Genomic DNA, 19,320 nt, shown 5'->3' on the forward strand with positions numbered 1-19,320 from the left:
AGCATATTTTTAACAGCTGCTTTGAAGTCTGCTGAATTCAACATCTGGCTCCACTTGGAGTTTTTTTTTTTTTTTTTTTTTTGCGGTACGCGGGCCTCTCACTGTTGTGGCCTCTCCCATTGCAGAGCACAGGCTCCGGACGAGCAGGCCCAGCGGCCACGGCTCACGGGCCCAGCCGCTCCGCGGCATGTGGGATCCTCCCGGACTGGGGCACGAACCCGTGTCCCCTGCATCGGCAGGCGGACTCCCAACCACTGCGCCACGAGGGAAGCCCCTGGAGTTATTTTTATTGACTATCTTTTTGTCTTTAGTTGGGTTCTACTTTACTGGTGTTTGCATGTTTGTCTAGTAATTTTTGATGAATTTAAAACTTAATTTTAAAAGTGGACCTTAGTTTGAAAAGTGGACCATATAGATCTGTTGTAGCAAGTGGATTCTGTTATATTCTTCAAGGTTTGTTAAGAACTTTTCATTTTGGATTTTTCAGATTTGTGATGTTTGTAAACAAGTCATTTTCTATGAAGTCATTATCAAAGAAAGGTTTATAAGTGTAAGATTTAGAATTACATCATTGTGTTTGGATTTGGCCTGAATATCTAACATCAAAGAATTATTTTCTTTAATTTTGCAAAATTGGAGTTTTATAGATGAAAGCCTTAATCATTTGGAGTTGATATAATATATCATAAAGTAATTATGATTAGCATTTATTAAGCAGTTACCATGTATCATGCCTGGTGTTAGACTCTTTGTATGCATATTTGCATTAATCCTTATAATAGACTTCATATCTAAATTTTGGAAATTGAGGAAATGTGCTTTTAACATAAATTCACATAGCTTGTATGTGTTGGAACTAAAAGATGCACTCAGTCTTTTTGACTTGAAGATCTTGGCTCTTCAGGTCTGTTTTGTACTGCTTTCCTTTTTTGTTGCTATTATGTAGTTAAATTTTTAAATTACATTTCTAATGATTTTGGGCAGTGGGTGGACTTCAGTCAACTTAGATGGCAGTTGATTACAGCACATCACATCCTATCAAACGACAGCATTCTTCAGGGGAAAATATATTATTTTATGTAACCTAATTCTGGCTTTAAAGTTGCCTTTGGTGTTTTTGTGAATTAACGTTGATAACTTAGTGTAGGATTGGTCAGCATTTAAATGTTAGAAAATGGATTGTATGGGACTTCCCTGACAGTCCAGTGGTTGGGACTTCGCCTTCCAATGTGGGGGGTGTGGGTTCAATCCCTCGTCGGGGTAATGGCATCCCACATGCCTCGGGGCCAAAAACCAAGGCGTAAAACAGAGGCAATATTGTAACAGACTCAGCAAAGACTTTAAAAATGGTCCACATGAAAAAAAAAAAAAAAGAGAAAAAGTTAAAAAAAAAATTTTTTTAAAAGAAAATGAATTGTTTACATTTAATCACTTAACACACTTGATCGTCACTTTAATAGCTCTATGCAATTGACAGTGTAATTTAAAAAAAAAATTTATTGTGAAAGGATTTCAAAGTTATTTTTTATGTGGCACATATTTAGCTCATGAGTATCCTTGGGTCATTTATCTGACAAACACTCCTTCTTCAGGTGAAGCCATTAGGTGTCCAAATTGAAGCAGGCTGTGCATTATCCTTGTTTCCCCTCAGTATTATTTTATTTTCCTTATGTCTGCCAGAGTTTTCTTTGCAAAATGCAGATGTTTTGTTTTTTTCAGAGTGGAAAAGCCACAGGCAACGATTTAGGTGGGGTCATTGATCTGACAATGGATGATGAAGAGAGTGGAGCTTCACAAGGTACTTAAATATAAGTAATCCTACTAAGGAATGCTTTGATACCATTTTTCTCTCTTAATCCATTATATTCAGTGAATACAGATCTCTACCCCGTTATTTGTGTCCTTTTTAGAAAGAGGGTTTTTAAGATTAGAATTAAAAAATAGAAATCAAATCTTGAATGTATATGAACAAGGCATAAAGGAAAACAGAGCAACTAGGAGAATATTTGACTTGTGGAACACCTCTCCTTTTATATGTTATTTCACTTGATCCTTACAATAACCCTATACTGCTCATTTTAGAGTTGAGGATAGATTCAGAGTGCAAATTAAACCCAAGTCTTTTGACTTTAAATTAAATGTTTTTTCCATGTGTGTGTGTGTTTTAATGTAGATGTTAAATGAAAGTAATGTTAAAAACCATGCACACCCAGAATTCTCAATATTATTCTGAGTTATAATATTTAGAAATTATATTGGTTAGATATTAACCAATATTCCCAGTTATTCTTCCACAGTGTTAATAGGTGTTCTGTGATAAAAGTTCATGGTTAAATATGCTTGGAAAATGCTGAGTTAAAATTATATGGATTTTTTCCTTAATACAGATTTCTCCGAGCCTTTGCTATGCTAATTTACAGTGTAAATCTCCAAGAATGATTCAAGCTATAAAGTATTTCTCAAACTTATTTGAGAATAACTGTTCACAGACATATTTGTAAAACTTTGTGGTGGTAATTATATAATACATGTGGAAAATCTAATAGGATCAGGTGCTAATTATTTTACCTTAAAGACATTAAATTTTTTTTAAAACTAAAGATTTTTAAAAATTACGTTTTAGGAAATAAGATACTTAAGTTGGTTTTAGGAAAACAAAATTAATTAGCTATACAATTCATTATGTGACATTAAAGTCAATTTTTTTTTTTTTTGTATAAAACTGATGTAAAATTGGAAGATTTGTGCCATCATTTGTCAGGGTTGGAATTCATGCCCGTCTGATTATTGTTTAAAAGTTTCAGATTTTCTGTATTGCTTTTACTATTTATTTTAATAGAGAAATCTTAATGGAAGGAATTTCCTAGAGCACAAAAATAAATACAGGTTATTTTTGAGAAGACACAGGTAAGGCTGGTTCTAGATAAAAAAGTAGAGTAAGCAAAGTTTGTTATCAGTGCTCCTGTCAGTTCCCTTTCTATCACCCCTGCCTCTTGGAGTCTCTTTCCATTGCCCCACCACTGAGTGTTACTTAAATTCTCCCATCTAAAGTGCATTGTTCTTCATCAACACTCAAGTATTAAAGTAGCAGTTGCTAAAGCCTTAAATTTGTTGTATTGAGTTAGAAGTAGGATTCTTTCGTTAAAAAAAAAAAAAAAAAGTAAAACTGTGTTTTCTTTAAATGTGAATTAGAATCTGTGATAGAGCCAACAGTGAATTGTTTAAGGTCCTGACTTGGTTTTCAAATTGGCAAAAGTACACTTAATTAAAATACAAAGAAATTGTTCTCTTAGGGGTAAATGTGACTGAATGGCAAGGATAAACTTGTATTTCTAATTTTTTTCTATCAATAATCATATTGTCTCACTTATAATTAACAGACCCTAAAAAGATAAATCACACTCCTGTGTCAACCATGAGCTCTTCTCAGCCTATATCTCGACCACTGCAACCCATCCAGCCAGCACCACCTCTTCAGCCATCTGGGGTGCCAACAAGTGGACCATCTCAGACAACCATACACTTACTACCTACAGGTAAATATGCTGAATCACTACGCTGAAACTTTAGTTTTGCCTGCAGTGAAATATGACTATGAAATTGAATGGAAAGATTAGACAGAAAATTAGCTCATTTAGGTAAATACCAATGAGCGTGATTGCTGGATCATACGGGAAGAATATGTTTGGTTTCGTGAGACACTGCCAAAGTGTCTTCCAGAGTGGCTGTACCATTTTGCATTTCTGCCAGCAATGAGTGTGAGGAACTGTTGCTCCACATCCAGCATTTGGTATTGTCAGTGTTTTAGATTTTCACCATTCTAATAGGTGTAGTGGAATCTCATTGGTATTTCATTTGCATCTCCCTAATGACATGTTATGTTGAGTATCTTTTCGTGTGCTTGTTTGCCATCTGTTATCTTCTTTAGTGAGGTGCTGTTCAGATTCTTTGTCCACTTTTTAATCGTGTTGTTCATTTTCTTATTGTTGATTTTTAGGAGTTCTTTGTATGTTTCGGATAATAGTCTTTTATCAAATATGTCTTTTGCAGATATTTTGTCCCAGTCTGTGGCTTGTCTTCTCATTCCCTTGAGATGAATTGGATTTTAACCCTAATTATGTTAGTAATAAGTTATAAAAACTATAAAGTATTTTAAAAAAAGATTAGACAGAAGATTAAGAATAGTCCTCATTGTTACTTTGAAGGCAATGTATGTTTTTGAATGCAGTATAACTTAATTTCGTGGACAGTCTCAAGTAGCTGCACTGATACAGAATAGTTATAAAGAAGAGTTCAATTATATATGTCTTTGCCACTGTAAACAGCAGAAATGAATATAGTTTCTCTGGAAGGGATGAGTGTAATGATTCATTCTGATTATAACCAAGAAGTTATAATTGACTGATCAAACAAGAATTTTTAAATGATTCTTAACTAGAAATAGTTTTAACTGGCCTAACACTACTGTCAGAACCACTAATATTTTACCTGCTACCTCTCAAGAAACTATAAATCAGACATCAAGATGTCGCCTGTGTCTCCTAATCTGTTTAGAAGCCAATCAAGACAGGTTGTCTTCTTCAAAAAATAGCCTATTGCTTAAGAGATTTATCTGCAAAATGCTTATATAAGCACTCTTCTCATTAAGGTATACATTGAGCTCACATGGAATTTGATCCAGTGACATAAATTAAAATGACAGTCACCTAATTTAGATAATTTAGAAGGAAATGTCATTATGCAAACTCATGAACAATACAGATAGTAAAATGGGGAATAAGGAGATGAAGAGATAAGTATTCCTCCTTGTATACTTTACTTTTTTCCGCTTTTGAAAGACTCACGTTGAAAGTTAGGATATGTAAAGACTAAGCAGTCTCTTTATTATATCCAGTGTTTACCTCCAAATTTATTTTATTATAGAGCCCATTTTTCCATATGAAAGTATATTTATTATTGATTTTTATTATATAGTTAATATGTGGTCATTTATAAAATGAAATTGAGTTATTAACAAGAAACTGTTAACTCCTGAAATCATTACTGTATTTCTATGCTGTCAGTGAACATCTAGGACTCATATTTTGATAAATATGTGTTAATATCACTCAAGGCATTAATGCTCTCTGGAACATAAATTAGGAGGAATGCCACAGTAGAGAAGGAAGAAGCCTGTATTTTAATGGGTGTTTTATTGTTTTGAGTAAGAAATGGTTTGGCTCATCTGAAGAAAATGTCAATTATAATAGCCAGTTTTTTTAAACTGTGGGAACACAGAGTAACTCTCTTGGATTTATACCCATCGGTAGAAGGCCTGGAGGGCCGAAAGTTCCACTCTGCTAAGAATAATTTAACACTGAGGAAGGGAAAATTTACTTTTAAATCACTCCTATAAGATCATACTCTCAAGGTCTAAACACTTTCTTCATCTTCACTTGCTTATTTAATCTAGTTAAACTAGAGTAGAGTAGGAAGGGCGTTGGACCTGGTTGAGGTACTCTTTTCTTCTGAAGCTTGGATTGTAGTAGTATTAATTTTGATTGGCCCTGTCATTCTTACCTTTCACGATTACAAAAGGAGTCGTTTGTCTCTAGTTCTCTTTATTATAGTAAATCAGATTTTGTATAAAGTTAATTATCATTTAATACTGTTTACTTAGCATAACATTTACTGCATTTTTAATATATTTTTCTGCTTTTCATTAGCTCCAACCACCGTGAATGTAACGCATCGTCCAGTAACTCAGGTGACCACGAGGCTCCCTGTACCAAGAGCTCCTGCAAACCATCAAGTGGTTTATACAGCTCTCCCCGCACCACCAGCTCAGGCTTCCCTGCGAGGAACTGTTATGCAGGCTCCTGCTGTTCGGCAGGTCAATCCCCAAAATAGTAAGAGACTCTTCCTGTATATGGCTCCAAGTTACACGTAGTTCTTTAGCACTTAGCTGGAGTAGCTTATATTGACATTAGATTTAGCAAAAAGTGCTAAATATCATATTAAAACTATTATTAATTCATTTTTCTTCCCTTGGGAGAGTTAACCAGAAAAATTGGACTTGTATATTATCTGATATGTGTTCTGGGTGTTGTCTTCAATTTAATTACTTATGGCCTGTACTATCACAGTACCCTATTTGATGTTGGTCTGTACTCTATTAAGAGACACCTTGCCTAGTTAAAGTGGGAATGATCAATTGTGACTTAGCCCAGATGGAGATAATGGTAAAAGATAGCCTCCAATGAGAGAGTCTTAAAGGTATGGAAAGTGGCTGAGAAATAAAAGATGGGAAAATGTTAAAGGTAACTTGTAATTTCCATATGTATATGTATGTGTATATAAATGGAAAAAAATATATATATATATTTTTAGTAGTAAAATATATCATACAAACAAGTTTCTGTAAAAGATATATTTAAAATTTAAAGAAAAATGGCAAAATGAACCACGTATGAACTCCCCACCAGCCTAAGAAAGAGCTTTATCAGTATCCAAAAGTCTACTATATGCCCGCCTTTAATTGCATCCCTCTCCCTTTCTATCAGAGGTAACCATCATCCTTACTTATTTTCTGTTTTTCTGTATGGTTCTGCAATCTATATATGTATCACTAAAAATATTTAGTTTTGCAAAATTTAATAGCAAGGGCAAATCCAGCTGTTTAAAGAAACTTCAGTAATGCCATTATTAGGTGATGGCTTCTAGGAGAAAATAAACTAAGCAGAGTCTTTGGTTCACATTCTGGCTTCAGCTTTCTCAAGTTTACAAGAGCTTTCTCTGGGGAGATCAGTCAACTGTGTCATGAATGAATTCTGGGAAACTGGGCGCACCCCAGTCAGGGTACATGGTGGTACTGAATATACGGCAGGAATATGGTTGAGGCATGGGTGGCTTCTACATTTTCTGCGTTTGTTGCCCTGATGTATGTCAGAAGAGTTTTCTGTTGGATGAAATGAGTATCCTCAGCTGATCAGCAGGGCATGGAAAGGAAGAGGAACCTCATTAACGCAAGGCGAGGGTAACGTCCCTGTCCTGGAGGCGGCAGCGATCTCTGTGAAGACAGCTTCAAGCTCGCTCTCCTTAGAGTCACACTGCTCCATTCCGACCTGTTTGCCTTGTACAGGTCTACAGCTCCAGTGCTTCAGCGTCCTAGGATTTTCGGTTATAGTCCTTTTGGTAGGGACGGCATTTATTTCTCTCCTGTCCACTAAGTCTCCTGTTCTCCTCTTTCTTGATTTCCTCTCTCGTTTGGGGAGCATATATCCTACAGTGGCTACTTGAGGAAAAGTTCACAGAGGTAGATTTTATTTTGGTAGCTCGCATATGTGAGAGTTTCTTTATCCTCATGCTCAAATAATACTTTAGCTGAGTATAGACTTATGGAAAAATAGAAATATTTTTCCTTTTGAATTTTAAAAACATCACTTTACTGACTTTAAATGTTTAATTCAGTGTTCTACCAAATTTGGAATAGAATTCTAATTTTGTCACTGAATTTTCTTTTATAGGTGTTACAGTTCGAGTGCCTCAAGCAACTACATACGTTGTAAACAATGGATTAACCCTGGGATCAACAGGACCTCAGCTCACAGTGCATCACCGACCACCACAAGTGCATACTGTAAGTGTGGATGCTTGGTTTCACAAAATTCTCACCTGTAAAGCCGTCAAATATCATTGCAGTTGGTACCTTTTTCTTTAAACTGGTTATATCAAAAGGAAATGACAGATCTTCTGTGTCTCCAGCAGAAGTTTATTGAAGAAAATAGACCTTACCATTGTGAGCAAATGTTTGTAGGGAATGATGGTTGAGGATTACTGAGTCTGCTTGTGGTCGTGAACAGTGTATAGTCCACATCTGGGGCATGCAAAGTGAAATAGACCATTTTAAACTCATGGTTAAATTAAAAAGAGCATTTTGGAGTATTAAAAAGGATATTTTAAAAAGTATCTTTTCACGTTCTAACTTTAGTTTTTATTTAATACCTTTATTATAGGTATGGCCGCTAATGTACAGAGGGGTTGAGTAACCAACCCAAGGTCATACCTCATACATTTTCGTCATCTGGCCTTAACTTACCTTTCCAAATGTGTATGTTCTTCTTCACATACCCGATATCTAAATAAAAGTTAATACTTGTTTTTGCCCATAAATCCCCTCACTTGCCTATCCCCATGCTCTTGCTCATGCTTTTACCTACTGGCAGAAAGGTCTGTGACTATTTCTACATTTCTAAATTCTGTCTTTCACAGTCCAATATAAATGTCACCTTTTTTGTGCTGACCAAGGGAAAAAAAATATACATTCAGCGTTAAATGCGCTTACTTATGAGAATACGCTGCTGTCTTTATATGGGAAAGCAGTTTGAAAATGAAAGTAGAGTTGATACTCAAATTTTACATGATAGACTGCCACACATGTTATTTAAAAATGTTATGTTATATTAAAATAAGTATCTGTAGTACAGATCATCAAATCATAAATTATTTTGTTAGAAGTAGATGCTTATTTCAGTTTTTATCAAGATGATGCTCCATCAGCAAGGGCTTTTGTTTCCCAAGGAAAACTCAGTATTTTAGACCTCAGACGTAGAGTGGGAGGAGCCTTAGCTCTCATCGTGCGGGGCGTTACTGGTTACAAATCATCAACTAGAACTTGCCAGAAATGGCATGGGGTCTGGTGTCTCCCAGGGTTCTTGGTGTAAGGTGAAGCCCCTCTAAATGTTCTCTAGGGTGCTGTGCTCTCCCTTCAGCAGCGGCCCTCTTTGTGGCCATTATAAACTGGCGTGCCTCTTCCTCCTCCAGGAGCCCCCCTCACGCCCTGTGCACCCGGCGCCCTTACCAGAAGCCCCGCAGCCGCAGCGCCTGCCCCCAGAGGCCGCCAGCACATCTCCACCTCAGAAGCCGCACTTGAAGTTAGCCCGGGTGCAGAGTCAAAACGGCATTGTGCTGTCCTGGAGCGTCCTCGAGGTGGACAGAAGCTGTGCCGCCGTCGACAGCTACCATCTGTACGCTTACCATGAGGAGCCCAGTGCCACTGTGCCCTCCCAGTGGAAGAAGATTGGAGAAGTAAAGGCGCTTCCCTTGCCCATGGCATGCACTCTCACCCAGTTTGTATCTGGAAGCAAATACTACTTTGCAGTACGAGCCAAGGATATTTATGGACGTTTCGGACCTTTCTGTGATCCTCAGTCAACGGATGTGATCTCTTCTTCCCAGAGCAGTTAAACCTTGGGGCCTTTATCTCTTCCTCTTTCTTCAAAAGTTCCACATTTGGGTCTCGCTTTAATCTTGTGCATGATACCCATTGTAAAATCCACACTGTGCAAGATTTCTTGGACAGATGTGTATATACATTACATTTGTTTATAATCAGAATAAACTCAGCCCATAAAGCAGAATCTTTTCCTGAACAATTCACGCTTCAAGGTTTTGAAATGTAAATTGCACCTTGCTTTAGTTCTGAGGCTGGGGTATATGTGTGGGTGTTTGTGCTTTTCTGTATTTATATGTTTATTGCAGTGGAATCTCCCATTTTCATTCTCAAATTTACCTCTCTTCCAGTGTGAAGTAAGTAGATCAAAGGATTTGAGGTATGTATCTGGCATGATTCTGCTTCTCAGAGATCTGTAGGTTCATAGATAAATGATTTAAACTGAATCTAAATGGAACCCAAAGAAAAAATAAAAAGCAAAATGGTTAAATAGTTTAAAATAGGTTAATTTGAACACAGGAAAGGATCTGTTCATCTTTTCTTTTGTCTCTTCTGGGTTGTCAGTTAGATGAAAAAGATCTGCAATGGGCCCTCCCTTTTCTAATCTGGTTTTTCCATTTATTTTGTGCCTTAAAGATTAACGACAAAAGTAAACAGGGCCGTTTGTCCATTATTATTTACTCTTCCCTGACAGCCTTTCACCCTCATTTCTCCTTTATCTCCACCAAATGTAGCACATCTCCCTCAAGTAAATTTTAGACCAAGCCTTTTATAAATAGTCTCATCAGTGACATCACTACATTTAACTCCAAAAATTTGACTTGCTCTTTTCTTCCAAGAATATAAATGCTTTTTATTTTTGCACCACGTTGTGTAAGAAAATTTTCCTTCAAATATATTTTGGTATCTATGTTGCACAAGGTTCTAGAGATGATGAAAGCAATTCTAGTTTACCTTATCACCCAAAGCATAGTATTCTTTCAAAGGAAGTAAATAGTAAAATTCACAAAATACAGTGAGTAAACTATCAAAGGGAAAGCTCCGTTTCTTCTTTATTCTCCTGTCATTCTTCCTGTCTTAATCTTTTAACTTTGTTTTGATGGTGCTAAGTTTTGTCTGATTTACTGTATGTCAGCTTTGGATAGGATTTTTAAAGTATATCCTTTGGAGTCATTTTATGTAACAATTAGATATAACTTCTGTGCTTCTCTGTTATTCTTCAAAGTTTTAATCAAGTTCAGCTTAGGTCATGGATTTTCATTATGAGTGCCAGCTATACGTGGTATCAGGTACATGTTTGAGTGTAGATAGCTTAAGACAGGAGAGGTGGTGTAATTTGGGGGGTGAGAGCGTGGTTGGCCATACGTGGAAAGGAATTTGTGGAGTTTGTGAAACAAATTTTCCAGTCATCTTCCCATATCATATTTGAATTCATACTCCTACCTTCTTAAATAAGTCAGTCATTAATTTTTCCTGGAATTATAAGCAGGAGCTATGGCTTCAATATTAATGCTGCTTTGTTTGCAACTTCGGTGGCTTGTAATAAGGAAGCATTCTAGTTGTAAAGAAACTCTTTAGAGACTTTTACCGGTCAGTGTACTGTTGTGTTGGGTGTGAAGTCTGATTGATGCTGAAGAAAGCCTACAGATTGCCAAAAGTAAATCCAAAATCTTCCTTTTGCTTTCAGAAAATGAGACCACAATAAGAATTAAAGTTTCCACTAATTGTATTTGCCAACCAACTATGTAGACGTTACTCATTCTAGTACTAATGATGATGGTAAAGAAGTTGCCAATGTCATGCCAATGAAACTTTAAAGGGAGAAATTGATGATCTTCTAGATGTGTGTGAGCACCTATCTTATATCTGCATGTATATATGTTTTTACCTGCAATGGTTGCAGTATTAATTATGTGTTCAAGATCATTCCTGTCTACAGAATAGAAAGCCCACGTTCGAAATTGTTCTTTATTGACCGGTTTTGTGGTCACTTGATAATAATTTGCTTACCTAGCCTAGAAAGGTGCCCTTGGTGAACGTTTTTTATTTATATTTACTAATCCTTTTTTTTTTTTTAAAGCTTTCATAGCATTATATAATCAGGTGAAGAAAGCCCAGTAGAATGAAAATATTATTTTAGCCTATATTGTGTCATTTCTGTCAGAGAAAAAAAATACTTAAATAGTAACCCTAAAAATAGATTTTCTACAGTAAAATAAAACTTTATTACAGGTGGTGGAGGGAAGGTACAAAGAGAAATTGTGATTATTTGAGGGAAAAGATATTATGAGATGGTCTCCTTCAGTTAGCCTGCCATGGGATTTATAGGCAGCAGCTATATTGGAGTTACTTATGGGTGCTAGGCTAGAACTCTAGGCTTTTATTTGGGGCAGGTTTTCATGTTGAGGAGTACTTTCTTTTTGTTTGGTTTGTTTCTTTGGGGACAGAGAATGGAGGACTCAACTAGAAATAGCTACTGGTTACAGATTTTTTTAATAGCAGTTCACACTCCATGGTACCTTTTTTTATTTCACAATATCTTTTCACAGAGTGTTATAAATAAACTTGATAATCCCATTTTGGGAATGCAAGTTTGCTACCTTTTTAGCCTGACAATACTTGTGTAAGTATTGCCTTATTGGAAATCCTGGAAACTTCTGATACTTCCGCCTGAAATATAGGATGTTTATATGACATTTAAAGGTAATTGTGATGTTTGTTACTCTCTACTTTGCACTTTGTCAGAGTAATCTTCACCCTGTTTTAAGTGTAAGCCTCACATTTTAAAATTATGCTCTTGCCAGTAAATTTATAAATTACATACAAAGACATCTGTTGTTAACAGGTAACTTTATGAGGTAACTATATCCCTCTATTTCTCTGGACTCACTTTTTAAAATATGCAGAAAACTGTGTGCTGTTTAACACAGTAGAAGTTTATGAGAGAAGTGAAGAGTACAGCTTTCTTCCTTGAGAAGTGAGTGTTTATTGGGATACCATTTGCCTCACAGAGAGGTGTTCCCCACTCTCCTGACCCCCATTGCCAGATAGTAAATGAAAGGTTTAATTGAAAAAAATGACCTAAAGCAAGGAGCTTGGAATCTTAGGACCACCTGTCAGCAGAACTCCTTAGGTGGGCCGCACCATACAGTTCTCTTGCTATATTGGATTAAGTGTTAACGTAGTTTTTTTTTGTTGCTTGCTCTTTTGCTTACACTTTCAAAATGATCATTTATGCAGCAAGGTGTTAATACTGCATACACTTTTGTCTTATTCTGCGAATTTTCCAGTACTGTACAAGATTAAGAAAATAATGCCTGTGGTATCCTCCTCTCTCACCTTTATACACTGTGATCTTAGCACAGTAGGTTACGGCAAACACTTCCAAGTGTTCTCCGGGACTTTCCTTCTTGGGCTATTTCAGTATCCTATGATTTATTCATTACTTTAGCTTTATCATTGGCCTGTTTTATTTTAATTTCCAGAAATACCATGTCCCAGTATTAGATTATTGAAAATAACTCTATCTAAAACCAATGTATGATTCTGCCTGCCTTACTATTTACTGGGCAAATGAGGCTCCCTCCCCTTTTTTAAAATTTTGGGACAAAAAAAAGAAAAAGATTAGAACAATTCCTATAAGGTGTTTTGTTAGTGCGGCAGGTTTATCCAATTCCTAAAACTTATTCCCCTTGAGCCAGCCAGTGGGGAGGAATAGGATGATACAAATACATGCTTTGTCTTCTGGTCAAATTATTTTATCATGCTAAATAAGGTTTTCATTTTTTTTTATTTGTAGAGTCAGTTAATACCCATCATTTATATTTAATTGCCATCTTTTAAAAAAATTTTGTTTGTAAATAAGGTAACTGGGCAATCAAACACCTTTTGGGAAATCCTGGCTTTAGTGTTTTATCAACCATTTCAAATTTAAATATAAAAATAATTCCTTTGTAGTAAACTTGCATCCTGATTTTTCTTTATTGCAGTTGAAAGTGTAAATAATAAGACAATGTAAGACCTTCTTAATGTCTAATAGAAACTGGGCTATAGCAAGTTGCCCTATTTTTATTAGGTTTTGAAGGTTTTTGTGGGGTTTTTCTTTTTTAAATGTACAGTAGAGTGTTGTCTGTATACGTGTTAACTGTAGTGGGGTTTTGTTCAGCAAGCCTGAAATTTATACTTTGAAATAAACTGCTGGGTTTTTCACATCCTGTGTACTCTGATTCATTCTGATTATTCTCAGCCCTTGTGTTTCTTTGCTTTTTCTTTTGGGAGTCTTTCACCTTGTTGAGAGTCACTGTTACACCGTTCAGTATGGCTCGTTTAACTTAACTTGACAGTACCACGGTACTCAAACCACATATAGTTCTCCAGCTTTGAAAGAAAAGTTTGTTATGCAGAGTTGCTCCCAGATTAGATATGCTGCTTTTAACTAATGGGAGACAACATTAAAGTTTGCTGTATTATGTGCCTATCCTGCGCCAGAAAAAGACTCAGCTGTTGCTTCCTAATGACCAGAAAAAGAACACTATTGGAGTATTCCTATTGCAGGTCCCACCACCCCCTAGAGCTCTGTCATCAAGCACATCCAGCTGGGAGAAGGGGAAACAGCATGAGCAGTACAGGCTGTTAGGGGCCAGGCCTGGAAAAAGTCCACTCGCGAGAACTCCGCCACGTGGCACAGCTGCCCAGGGCAGCCTGGGAGGTGTGGTCTGCGGGGCCAGGCTTAAAAGCAGAGAATGGATTTTGGTGAGCGAGGGAGCAGCTTCTACCATACTTTCTTGTGTATAAGCTTGTGCGCTAAAACGGTATTGTCGTTCATCGTATGTAATGTTTTCTTCTACGGTGCTCCACCCTATAGTAAAAGCTTGTTTTAAACATGACAAAATTGGCAGTGAAAAATGAAAGTGATAGACTGGATTGAATCTATTTTAAGACTAAGTTTGAATGGGAAAACGTAGTTAAAATAGTGCCCTTTGTATCTCATCTCCCTCCATTTCATGTCAAGTTACAGAATTGGTTTCATGGTAATAAAATCAAAGTTGTAGGCCTCTGGCATGCCCTCATGGAGAGTTTTGTTGAAACGGCTCCAGTGAAAAACAGGGAGGCCACCTTGTACTGTGGGCCCACTAATGGCATAGGCTGTGTACGCGGACGCCAGGTGGATATCTGCCACCTGCAAAGAGAGGAGAGGGGGACATTTTAGGAAACCGCTGGGCAAAAGCTAGACTACATCCCTGCTGTACTTGTCGTTCCTGCTCCTCGTCCAAAGTCACAATATTAGCTCCCCTTAAAGTGAAATCTTACAGGCTTCCACAATAACGTTCTTCTGCATCTATCTGGCATTCAAATGTGCACTGACTAGTAGAAGTGTGTTAAACGAACCGCCAAAAGTGTGAGATCTGGAATCAGGTTACTCATGTTTGGAATTCTAGCTCCAAAACGTATTTTGACTCCGTTTTCTCATTTGTAAAAAACTCTGCTTCATAGAAGAGTTGTCATAAGGATTAATGAGAGCAAATACTTGAAGCAGTGCCTAGAATAGATTAATTCCTCAGTAAAAGTTGTTATGAATCAGGGCACTAACGAGTTTTAAAGTAGAAGGAACTCGATGAAAAGTGAGGTCCGTGGTTCTTAAAAACACTTGAACATTGGGTAGCAGCAGATCTTAAGCCTAGAGGGGAAAGCAGGAAACGTCTCATAACTTCTGGTTTTCCTCATATTCAAAATGGCTCAAGAGAAATGATATTTTTAAAGTATATGCTTCAACAGAGACTTTTCTGATGAAAAATTGGCAGGCTCTTGTCTCCTGAAGAAAGTAAAACTTGGCAGATGGAAGCTTGGCTTGGGTTCTCCCCAGTTCAAGTCATTCTCTTTGTGTGTTCTGGAATGGATATAACACTTTTCACACACTTTACTGAATGTTTGCAAATGCCATTAAAAAGAAATAAATGCAAAAGCATTCACTGGGGCTTCATGTGTGCCAGGCTCGCTACATCCGCTAAATTTTTCTTACACAACATTTTGAGAGTCATTAAGGCTAAAGCTTGGCTCAAACTCTTCTAAGGCATCTTCTGTTTAGACATTAAGCTGATAGAAAAAATAAGGTATGGGGGGGTTGGCATTCTTACAGTTATCAGAGCTTCAGATAGAACAGTTAACTCCGCTTTTAACAGATTTCTTCTAGAATTTAGGACTGGAGATGCAAATGAAAAGACATATGCCCAAGCCAAAAGTGCAAAAGGATGTGGTAGAATGATTCCTTCCACCAACTAAATGGCTAACTCACAACCTTAGACATCCCAAATCCTGGTAAATTTTTAACTAACTAGCTCTCTGAGGGAAAAAGACCCCAATTTGTAGTGTTTGCTGATTTCCACGATGTAAATATTCCACCACTTCAAGCTATCAACTTGGTGTCAACTGTTTTAACAACTGGTTCTCACAAGCCTATATGAGTGGGCTTTAGACCCACTGCAAACTTTTTATTACCTATATTGTGGACACATTACGGCACTTAACAATTCTAGCATAGTGAAAAGTCTTTATTGCTTGAGCATCTGGTCCAATACTTGTTCCTTCAGCTACATTCAATTCCTGTGTAACGTGAAATCACACTGCTCTCGGTATGTTCTTTGGACTTTGGGCTGGCCTGGTAAACCTTAAAACCTCCACAATATCACCACCATCATCATCATGATCGTGTACATTTACGAACAACCCACTAAGCACTGTTGTGAGCATTTTATAGCTATTAAGTGTTGATTCTTCACAACAACCCTTGAGGCAAGTACTCTTACTTCCATTTTTCAGATGAGGAAACAGAAGCATAAAAGATTATGTGGTTTACGGCTGAGTGGCCGAGCAGGAACTGGAAGTTAGGCGATAGGACCTACCACCAGAATCTCTGAAAAAGCTGATTCCTGAATTGAGTTTGTGTTTAGAGACATTATTGTGTTTTATGCCACAAAAACCTCTGCAGCTCTGCCTTTGAAAAGGCCTAGGTGCTGGTAGAAATTAAATTCAAAAACCAATAATGACTGGATGGGAGGGGAGTTTGGGGGAGAATGGATACATGTTACATATGGCTGAGTCACTTTGCTGTGCGCCTGAAACCACTGCAACACTGTTAATTGGCTGTACTCCAGTATAAAACAAAAAGTTAAAAAAAAAAACCAAAACAACCAATAGCGTGTTACCTTGGTGTCATAGCAACCTCCAGGACTTGGATTAAGTGAGTTCAGGTCCTCACGGCAGCAGATGGTATTGCAGGGATCACCGTTACTGTAAGTATCGTTCTTGTAATCTAGGAAACAGTGATGGGGAAAAGAGTGAGCACTGACCATTCTGAGATCCACTTATCCACAGTAAACTGGACCTGTTTAAGCCTAGATGATCAGAGCGTATACCCCAGAGACCTCCTCGGCCCAGCCTGCTCCCATATACAGAAGTCACCTCCGACTTGTACTGGGAAGAGGCAACTGCCAAGTCCCCTGCTCCAGGCTCAGCCTGGTCTCAAGAACCTCGCACAGTGAAGAATGGATGGAAGAAAGGTAACAGAGGACAAATGTACCTACATTTTTTTTTAACAAAATAAATACAAATCTGACTCGATACTGTTCATCAAAAATAAAGTGTTTATGAATAATTGCTGTTTTAGTAGCTGCTTTTCTCCTTGGAAGGAAATCTGTGTTTGGGACGGTAGGGTAAAAAAAGTACCCTACATGGGTTTTTTCTTTTGTGTTTTACATATAACTTTTTCAGTTAAAAAAAAAATGTAGAATTTTCTTCCCTATCATTTTTATAAAAGAGGACAAAATTCTATTTGTTGTGTATATAATATGCATAGTATCAATTGAATACTAAATAATTCAATAACTTCTTATAATTCCTTCTAGTACAGAGATGATAAAATGACATGGATTCTTTATCCATGGGGAAGAAAAGGCGTTTTGAAGAATGATTCTTGAGAAATGTGCTACGTACTGTTGTAGCGCATGATATATTTCATGGATTCCATATCAGTCACTTTCCCTTGGTCACGCCGGAAGATTTTGGCTCGTGAAGCCAGATCGTAAGAGTAGTCCAAACCCAGCTTCTTAACCAGCATTGGATAGCCGCTCCAGTTGTAGATTTTTTCATGGAAAGGAATGTTGTAGGAGGGCCAGTAGCCTAATGTGGAGTGGAAGGGAGGGAAGGGTGGGATGGACAGGGAGGAAGACAGAAGAGAGAGGAAACCAAAGAAATGTTATTCGTGGTACTTTCTTTTGAAAATTGGCACAGCTGTGTAATTACAAAATGATACTACATAGAAAATAATGACTGTGAACCCTGGCAATCAAACAGATCCTTTGACATTTACAGACTCGGTAGACCTCTAGATTATTCCATGAGGGGAAGAAAAGCATCAGGGTTCTTTGGGTTTTCACCCCAAATTCTTAAAGCAATCTATTAAGCAGAAGATTATCTGAATTCTAGGCTCCGGGTTGAATAACTAGACCTTAGGCAGTTAACCTCATTCCCCCAACCCCTTTTTTTTAGCAGGAGGAGGGAAAGGAAGAGTTCATAATGTGAGGGGAATGGAGATGGTCTGTATGGTTCCAGTAGGCATTTAACTCCTCTGACGCTCAACATTCATAAAGGCTCAGCTGCATTCAGAGCTTCACAGTGTGCCGACGACACTAGGCGTCAAACGTGTGACACAACTTTAGTAAAATCAACATTTCGGGAACAGCTCAGATTACAGTGGCCTAGGGTATTGCCTATAGGACAGTCAACCTTCAGCATTCGGGGATTAATTCCCACTCCTATATTCTCTTAGCCCTTGTCTGCCTTTTTCCCTTCTTACTGTTTTATAGGATCCCCTACTCGGGGGTGAACTTATTAAGAGAAAACAAATGACAAGACATTCAACCTTGCTGATTCTGGGGCACAGAGCCAGCATCAGGAAGAAGTGAGATAAAGACAACATTGAAAGTGCAGGCTAAAAGTCACATTTATTATTGCAGTGTACCTAGGTTATACAACTTGGGAGTTAGACTGCCTGGACCTTAAGCCTGGTCCTGCCATTATTAGGTATGTGACCTTACACGAATTTTTTAACCTCTCTGTGCCTCAGTCTATAAAATGTGAACAATGATAGTACTTACCTTATAAGGATCATTGTGAGTGTTAAATGAGTTCAAACAGATGGAGTAGCTTACAACAGGGTCTGGTACTTGGTAAGCACTAGATGAATATTAACTTTTATAATTATAGTTCTCTATGTGAATTCTCTATGTGAATAGCTCAAATGAATAATAAAAATGGCCACTTTATACTTCACATAAAGCTTCATGACTAAAAAAAGATTTAAAATAGAGTATCTTATATAACAACACAATACCTGCTGATGTATAAATATTGCATCCCTCCTTCTAAAGGAAGAAACAGAGGTTCAGAGAGGTCGAATGCCTTCCTTCTGACCAAAATCACCCAGGGCTTCTATCGGCATATCACAGCTGCTTCCAAATACTAGGAGGTTTGCGGGACTTTTTTTTTTTTTTTTAAATGGCTATATGATATCGCTTAATTATTTAGGAAAATCACATGTTTCTTTCTGAGCCTTTCTTCCCTTACAGTAAGACGGTAACGAAACTACTTATCTGGAAATACGTTATGAAGGTCAAACAAAGGAATATAAGTAAAAGGTATGTCAAGTATATAGTAGACACTCAATGAGTTTAACTCTGTGTTCTTCTTGCCTCTGGGGGAAAACAAAACAAAACTACAGACAGATCAGCATCAACTTGTTTTAGTCCCAGGGTAGATTTCTTCATGGGATCTAGGGATGGGATTGCAAAGAACCTGAATCTACCAGCATATAATCAGCGGCTTCCTATGATTATCAGGCTCTGAGAACCAAGTCCGACAGCTAGGTTCTCGGTTTTGAACTGCCACGCCAACCAAGTAGCCACCTAACCATCTGACTTCTCAGGTGGATTTTCCAACAAGAAGAGGAGGTAGGTCCGCTACTTGGTAGCATCTGATCTTCTTGAAGTTGCCACCTTAATTAATTCTGTTTTATGCACATTATTTGCATTTAGCTGGCAGGAGCCACCCTGGAG

General features: G+C 37.5%; 2 protein-coding genes across 5 annotated transcripts in view; one reads left to right on the forward strand and one right to left on the reverse strand.

Moving 5' to 3' along the window:
* The window catches only part of ATF7IP (activating transcription factor 7 interacting protein), a 127,940-nt gene extending 114,518 nt beyond the window's left edge, over nt 1-13,422 (forward strand). For all 4 annotated transcript variants that reach the window (XM_033408147.2, XM_049693868.1, XM_004281125.4 and 1 more), the window contains exons 11-15: nt 1,720-1,798; nt 3,381-3,536; nt 5,706-5,888; nt 7,506-7,618; nt 8,803-13,422. In XM_033408147.2, the coding sequence (XP_033264038.1) occupies nt 1,720-1,798; nt 3,381-3,536; nt 5,706-5,888; nt 7,506-7,618; nt 8,803-9,225 (954 nt within the window). In that variant the 3' untranslated portion in view covers nt 9,226-13,422. The remainder of the gene's footprint in view (nt 1-1,719; nt 1,799-3,380; nt 3,537-5,705; nt 5,889-7,505; nt 7,619-8,802) is intronic.
* Nucleotides 13,423-14,122: 700 nt separating this feature from the next.
* Nucleotides 14,123-19,320, reverse strand: part of PLBD1 (phospholipase B domain containing 1) — a 68,253-nt gene continuing 63,055 nt past the window's right edge. The window contains exons 9-11 of the mRNA XM_049693873.1: nt 17,201-17,386; nt 16,414-16,520; nt 14,123-14,390 (exon numbers count right to left, since the gene is read on the reverse strand). Coding sequence (XP_049549830.1) covers nt 14,223-14,390; nt 16,414-16,520; nt 17,201-17,386 — 461 coding nt within the window. The 3' untranslated portion in view covers nt 14,123-14,222. The remainder of the gene's footprint in view (nt 14,391-16,413; nt 16,521-17,200; nt 17,387-19,320) is intronic.

Source organism: Orcinus orca, chromosome 11 (genome assembly GCF_937001465.1).
Source record: "Orcinus orca chromosome 11, mOrcOrc1.1, whole genome shotgun sequence".
Taxonomy (NCBI): domain Eukaryota; kingdom Metazoa; phylum Chordata; class Mammalia; order Artiodactyla; family Delphinidae; genus Orcinus; species Orcinus orca.